This window comes from Hippopotamus amphibius, chromosome 12 (genome assembly GCF_030028045.1).
Source record: "Hippopotamus amphibius kiboko isolate mHipAmp2 chromosome 12, mHipAmp2.hap2, whole genome shotgun sequence".
NCBI classification, from domain to species: Eukaryota; Metazoa; Chordata; class Mammalia; order Artiodactyla; family Hippopotamidae; genus Hippopotamus; species Hippopotamus amphibius.
The window spans coordinates 85,240,121-85,246,940 of NC_080197.1; the positions used below are offsets into that span (position 1 = coordinate 85,240,121).

Consider the following 6,820-nt stretch of genomic DNA (forward strand, 5'->3'; position numbering starts at 1 on the left):
CATTCAACCTCACCAGGAAGGGGCCATGAGCTCTGAGAAACAGAAGAGAAAGCTTTTGCCCCAAGGGAGGCAGGATGAATGACAAATTAATAATAACAGAATGAACAAAACAAACATTTATGCAGCTGGTATTAAGTGCTAGGTAGGGCCCTAAACGTTTTCCTGTCCACTGTGCCATTAGGTTCTCCCAACAACTCTCCCATGGGTACTATTAGATCCCTGTATTGCACATGAGGAAACTGAGGTCGAAAAGGTTATTCACCTGTCCCAGGTCATGACAAGAATCTCCAGGACTGACCTCTAAGACGCCCCCCCTTCAACACATACACACACACTCCCCCATGCAGAGATGCACAGGTAACTAAGACCAACGCTTCCCAGCCTGCAGGGTGATGGCGCCGGCGGGGATCCAAGTGGCGGCCAGGTGTGCCCATATGCTCAGCTTGGGGCTAGAGCCAATGACCCGCGCTACCCAGCCAAGTCCCGGCCGGGGGGCGCAGGTGGCCCACCCGAGTCCGCAGGCGCACGGCCGGCGGAGCTGACTAGGCGCTTTCCGACCCCATAAAGCGCGGGCAGGAAGCGAACATCGTTTTATGGAGGCGGCCTGGCGACCCAGCTGCCTTTGATTCCGGGCTCGCAGAGGCGCGAGGCCCGACCTCCAAGCTCGTAAACGCGTCGGCCGCGCGCTCCCTCCTCCGGCCCGCGGACCGCGATATAACGCGCAGCGCGGGCTTCGGGGTCCAGCCGCCCGCCGCCACCGCCGCCGCCGCCGCATCATGTCCAGTCTCTCCTCGCGCCTCGGCGCCCCCTGCGGGGTCCGCGCCTTCAGCTGCGTCTCAGCCTGCGGGCCCCGGCCCGGCCGCTGCTGCATCACGGCCGCCCCCTACCGCGGCATCTCCTGCTACCGCGGCCTCACCGCAGGCTTCGGCAGCCGCAGCCTCTGCAGGGGCTTCCGCGCCGGCTCCTACCGCAGCTTCGGGTACCGCTCTGGCGGCCTGTCCCGCCCCAGCCCGCCCTGCATCACCACCGTGTCGGTCAACGAGAGCCTCCTCGCGCCCCTCAACCTGGAGATCGACCCCAATGCGCAGTGTGTGAAGCACGAGGAGAAGGAGCAGATCAAGCATCTCAACAACAGGTTTGCTGCCTTCATTGACAAGGTGGGTGTCCTTGATCACACTCTTCCTGAACCTTCCCTTCCTCCGCAGCCACTGAAGGGGCACTCAGTGGTAGTAGGCATGTGGTCCCGGCAAACTCCCAGGCTGATGGAGGAGATGGACACACATCCAGGGCACACACAGACCAGAGACATGAATCCAGAGCAGGCGCTCCTGATGAGAGCACCATTACTATACACAACCTCTGTCCAGGCAGGCAGGGTCCCCACAGACACACAAGGGCAAGGCTTGGAACTGCATGTCAGGGGAAGAAGGCCATACATGCAAACAAGACACAAGCAATGCGCATAAGATATAGGAACAGGACTACAGGTCAGCCTTTGAGTGGGTGTCCTGGATCACGCCTCTCCTGAGTGCAACCATGCTCAACTCAGGTTGGGCACTGATGGGGAAGTCAGAGGCAAAAAGACCTCTACTTGGCTCCTGACCACAGGCCACCTAGACTCAGCAGGGCAGGATAACTCAGCTCACCTAGGAGGGACTGATCTTTCCCAGGCCCCTGCTTTCACCCCTAAGTTGGAAAATCCAAACATAGATCACAATCCCGAAATCCAGAAGTTGCCTTGTCTCCCACAGCCTCCCTCTGTCTAATCTCTGCTGAGCTCCTGGTTTGGGAGTTTACCTTAAAGCATTGAGCACCCTCCCCAATCCTCTTCATCCCCCACATAGGCTTTAGGGCCTTAGAAGTCATCCGACCCGTCCTCCCACCCCAAATGGCAGGTGCGCTTCCTGGAGCAGCAGAACAAGCTGCTGGAGACCAAGCTGCAGTTCTACCAGAACCGCCAGTGCTGTGAGAGCAACCTGGAGCCCCTGTTCGAGGGCTACATCCAGACGCTGAGGCGGGAGGCCGCAACTGTGGAGGCCGACAGCGGGAGACTGGCCTCGGAGCTCAACAGCGTGCAGGAGGTGCTGGAGGGCTACAAGAAGAAGTGAGTGTGGCTGGGGGTGATGTTAGGCCCAGGAGATGGACAGGGGTTAAAGCCCATTGGATGAGACTGGGGAAGAATTTCCGAGAAGGGGGCGTGACCATGCAGGACGGGTTGGCAGTGTGCAGCAGGATCTTCCCATCGGGCCGTCATTGATCAGATGCCTGAGAGTAGGGCTGTGATTCCCTAGGAGGTCTAGAGAGGTAAATCCCAAACCAGGAGCTCTCGCTCCTGCTTCAGCCTTCTCTTTTTGGAGCCTGATCAGCCAGCAGCTATGCCTTGTGGTCTATAGGGAGGAGGCTTCTGCAGTCTCCCAGGCCTGGCCTCTCAGGCTCCATCTGTAGCACTTGGATGTGACATGAGTCCCAGTGTCTCTCAGGGCTGCCAGGTCCTGGGGCTCTGAGTGTCCCACTTCTAGGTGCTGAGCACTTATGCCCTCTGGGACTCATAGGCCCTCCCAGAGCTGAGCCAGGGTGGACAACAGGTGAGGGGAGGCTGGGACTACAGTGCCCCACAGGTGCTGCTGTCAAGTCCTAGCATGGAGCTGGTGCTAGTCTTTGTTTTCCTGCAGAGGTGACCTCAGAGCAGTTTCGGGAGCAGGGCTCTGAGGTCCCAGAAGAGTAGGCCCCTGGACCCCTCAATTCAAAGTGGAGAGAGAATCACAGACACACCCCACAGCCAACCACAGAGGATCCCAGCAGGGCTGCCAGGGCTCCAGCTGTGTTTGGGGTCCCTAATATTGCCCCCTTCATTGGTATGAAGTGAGGGAGGGGGTTCTGGGGAGATCTGCCCTGCCCTGATCTCCCTCTCTGCCCTCTCCTGCCTCAGGTATGAGGAGGAAGTTGCTCTGAGAGCGGCAGCCGAGAACGAGTTTGTGGCTCTGAAGAAGGTGAGTGACATGGGGTCGGGAAGCAGAGACACGCGGGATCTCAGGATGACAGGCTCCTGTCGGGGAGACCCATGGTCTCAACCTCAGTGTGGGGTGCAGTGACCTTGCCAAGTCGGGATGGGAGATTCCCAGAGACCAGGTCTTGAAAGGCACATCCAGGGCTTTGAGAAGGGCAATAGCCTTGGAATATCCACTAGCACCCTGCCCTGAGCAGGGGTGTGGCTGAGTTGACCTCTGGATGGTCTCTGCTACTTCAGAGGTGGTGGTCTGTGGCTGGGGTCCCATGGAGGACTTCCGTCTCTCTGTTGAGGGACGGTGTCCTGTCTAGTGTTGCAGGAAGTCAGATTAAGAGGCAGGGCACAGTCTCAGGATCTGGGGGAGGATGGAGCAGAGCCAGGGGTGGCCAGGTGGAGTCTTGGAGGACTGCTGGGGCCAGGGGAAGGTCAAGGTGGCTGAGTGAGGGAGCCAGTCTGGTAGGCTTCCTGGCACAGGGGAGGGTAAGAAGGAGAACCGGAGGTAAGAGGTCTCAGGTGGGAGGAGTGAAAGGCTGCTGGTCCACCTCCAAGGCACAAGGGGTTTGTTCTTAGAAGGGAGGAGGTTGTGAGGTGCCTCCGGGGAAGGGCAGAGGGTATGGAGATGGGTCGGGAATAAGAACACTGGGAATCCTTCCCCCCCACCTCCATGTAATGGGGGAAGAGAGAGAAGAATTTTGGGTGATGATCACCTGAGGTCCTCTGAGCTCAAAGACTCCCCATTTTCCCAGGATGTGGACTGCGCCTACCTCCGCAAGTCAGACCTTGCAGCCAACGTGGAGGCCCTGGTTCAGGAGACTGACTTCCTGCGGAGACTGTATGAGGAGGTAAGAGGTGTGTGGTCCAGGCCGAAAACCAGCAGCTGGCCTGGAAGAGAGGGCATAGGTGTGGGGTCGGAGTGGGACAGAGATTTGGGCAGGAGCTGCAGTCCCTGAGGCTGTCAGAGTGGGCAGGAGCTGGAGACGATGGAGGGCTGAGAAGGTTGGGTACACACTGTGGTGGGGGCTGCAATGGTGTAAACAAGACCCTTCCATCCTCCCACTCCACCATCTGCAGGAGATCCGCGTTCTCCAAGCCCACATCTCAGACACCTCAGTCATCCTCAAGATGGACAACAACAACCAGGACCTGAACTTGAACAACATTGTCACTGAGATCGAGGCTCAGTATGATGACATTGCCAGCCGTAGCCGGGCTGAGGCTGAGAGCTGGTACCGCAGCAAGGTCAGTGGCCCAGAACCCCTGCCTCCTAGACAGGGTGGGAGAGATGTGAGTTATATATTAACAAGGCTTCTTTCGTCTGGGAATTCTGATCCCTGGAGGTGGTGAAAATGCAGTGGCAGGACAGGGCTGCCACGTATGGTTGCACAGGCTGAGCACTGAACAACCTGCACATCATCTGTGGTGTCCTGAATGGGTGGGACGTCCCATCCTGAGCTTCATGAGCCTCTCTACTTCCCCCCAGTGTGAGGAGATGAAGGCCACAGTGATTCGGCACGGGGAGACCCTGCGCCGCACCAAGGACGAGATCAACGAGCTGAACCGCATGATCCAGAGGCTGACGGCCGAGGTCGAGAATGCCAAGTGCCAGGTACAGGAGCCTGGCTCACCCCTTAGTGTAGAAGGAGAACTGGGTTGCCCTGCAGCGGGGGGATTTAAGTCAGACACCTTGCCAAAGTGTGGGAAAAGGAGCACCAACAAACTTTAGGCAAGTCCTCTCCATGGAAAATGCTCTCCATTCTCACTGAATGTGGGGTGTTGGGGGAGGGCTATAGAGGGGAATGGAATGACCAGGGCTTTCATGGTCTCAGGGGCAGAATGGGACAGAGGAAATAGCACAGGTCTGAGAGGCAGGAAACATGGGGTCTCAAACCAGCCCTGCCACTAGCTCACCACGTGACTTGGGGAAAGCTGTTTCACCTCTCTGGCCCATTGTTCTAGATCACTGATCACACACTTAGATGTCCCCAGAGGTTAATAAGTGAGTGAAGCAGGCTGCACTGAAGGCACTAGTGTGCAATAGACTGGAAAGCACAACAAATGGACAGAGCTGAGCAGATCCAACTGAGGCAGGCCCTATAGAAATGCAGGTCCAGTGTGGCCAGATCCTCTGATTTTTCAAGAGAAGACAGGAATTTGGATTTTTACATTAAATTTCAAAAATTAAGGACAATGTGCCAATATTCCCCAGGAGCACTAATTTGCAACCCCTGACCTAACAAACGAATAAGGCCCCCTTATTCCTCTGACAGTCAATAGTCAGTGGATACCTGGTCTCTGACCCTAAATCCAGAAGGAGCCTTAATGACACTCCCCTGTTCCCCCAGAACTCCAAGCTGGAGGCCGCAGTGACCCAGGCGGAGCAGCACGGCGAGGTGGCCCTTAATGATGCCAAATGCAAGCTGGCGGGGCTGGAGGAGGCCCTGAAGAAAGCCAAGCAGGACATGACCTGCCTAGTGAAGGAGTACCAGGAGGTGATGAATTCCAAGCTGGGGCTGGACATCGAGATCGCCACCTACAGGCACCTGCTGGAGGGCGAGGAGCAGAGGTGAGGACCACGTCTGTGGGGAGGTTGTCTCTTCATCCTCCAAGCTGTGCTTAGAGCCAGGAGCATGTTTGAGTATTATTTGCATCTAATTTGCATCAAGATTACTTGGAGGAGGGAATTTGCAAGGTCTGCTCCCCACAACTAATTTTTGTCTCTTTCCTTTCCCCACAAGGTTGTGTGAGGGCACTGACGCTATAAACGTCTGTAAGTAATCTATACTGTGGGTTCTGAAGTAAGAGCATGGGGTTCCTGGTGGTCTGACTTTTTCTTAAAGGGCCAAATAGTAACCATTTTCGGCCTGTGGGTCATGCAGTCTCTGCTCAACTGCTTCCGTTGTTGTGATGTGAAAGCAGCCACAGCCACACCAACACTTTAAGGAATAGGTGTGTCTGGCTTCCAATAAAATTTTATTTCCAAAACCAGGAGGCTGGGGGCAGGGGCACAGTTTAAGACCCTGAAAGGAAGGATGGGGAGACCCTGAAAGGAAGGATGGGGAGGCACTGAATATGATAATTTAGCCATTTCTGCTTATAGGGAGGGTTTATCCCTAGGCCAACAGTGTATCAAGGATGCTTGAGGTTAGACTACTGGAAGAAGGGTCCAGGTGTGAGGCTGTTTGAGGGGGAAGGGGGAACAGAAATGGAGGGAAGGAGCTCTGAGCAAGAGAAGAGGGGATGGGGGGCTCCGGCCCTGCAGGAGGGCTCAGGCCTGTCTATCCCCCCACGCCCCGCAGGTGTCAGCAGCTCCCGGGGCGGGGTGGTCTGCGGGGACCTCTGCGTGTCCGGCTCCCGGCCGGTGACGGGCAGCGTCTGCAGCGCCCCCTGCGGCGGGAACGTGGCGGTGAGCACCGGCCTGCGCGCGCCCTGCGGCCAGAGCAGCAGCGGCGGCGGCCGCCTGGTGCGGTTTGCTTAGCGCCTTCCGCTTTGTAAACAACACGGCTCTGCGAGCCAGCCGTCCCTGCCTCCCGCGGCGGGTCCCTGAGCTCAGAACCCGGGGCTTGCGGCGGAAGAGCTTCTGGAACCAGCCGGCCTGACCTGCCCGGACTCCTGCCTTCTCCTTCTGCATCCCTCGCCCCGCTGGTCTCATCATTCCTTTCAGGGAGCCGCGGGCTCCTCGCCCGCAGCTCCCCTCCATCTCCCAGAGTCTAAATGACTGGTTTCCTCCAGCCCTGGGCAAAGAGCCAACCCTGACTCGGGCTGCTCTGGGAGCCTGGACGGCTGTGGCTTCTAAGGGATAGACTGGTCTCAGCG

The 6,820-nt window shown here is 57.4% G+C and overlaps 1 protein-coding gene across 1 annotated transcript; it reads left to right on the plus strand.

The window, feature by feature from the left end:
- The first annotated feature begins 776 nt into the window (after positions 1 to 776).
- Positions 777 to 6,482, plus strand: LOC130834085 (keratin, type II cuticular Hb1-like). The gene is made up of 9 exons (XM_057704167.1): positions 777 to 1,157; positions 1,896 to 2,104; positions 2,930 to 2,990; positions 3,754 to 3,849; positions 4,079 to 4,246; positions 4,488 to 4,613; positions 5,350 to 5,570; positions 5,743 to 5,774; positions 6,304 to 6,482. The coding sequence occupies exons 1-9, from the start codon at positions 777 to 779 to the stop codon at positions 6,480 to 6,482; spliced, it is 1,473 nt and encodes a 490-aa protein (XP_057560150.1).
- Positions 6,483 to 6,820: the final 338 nt, after the last annotated feature.

What these genes read in the sequence shown, in the direction of transcription:
- LOC130834085 (XM_057704167.1), top strand. Translation starts at nt 777, where the DNA reads ATGTCCAGTCTCTCCTCGCGCCTCGGCGCCCCCTGCGGGGTCCGCGCC. An exon ending in CTGGAGGGCTACAAGAAGAA is followed by an intron (nt 2,105 to 2,929) that starts GTGAGTGTGGCT and finishes CTCCTGCCTCAG; the next exon opens with GTATGAGGAGGAAGTTGCTC. An exon ending in AGAGCTGGTACCGCAGCAAG is followed by an intron (nt 4,247 to 4,487) that starts GTCAGTGGCCCA and finishes ACTTCCCCCCAG; the next exon opens with TGTGAGGAGATGAAGGCCAC.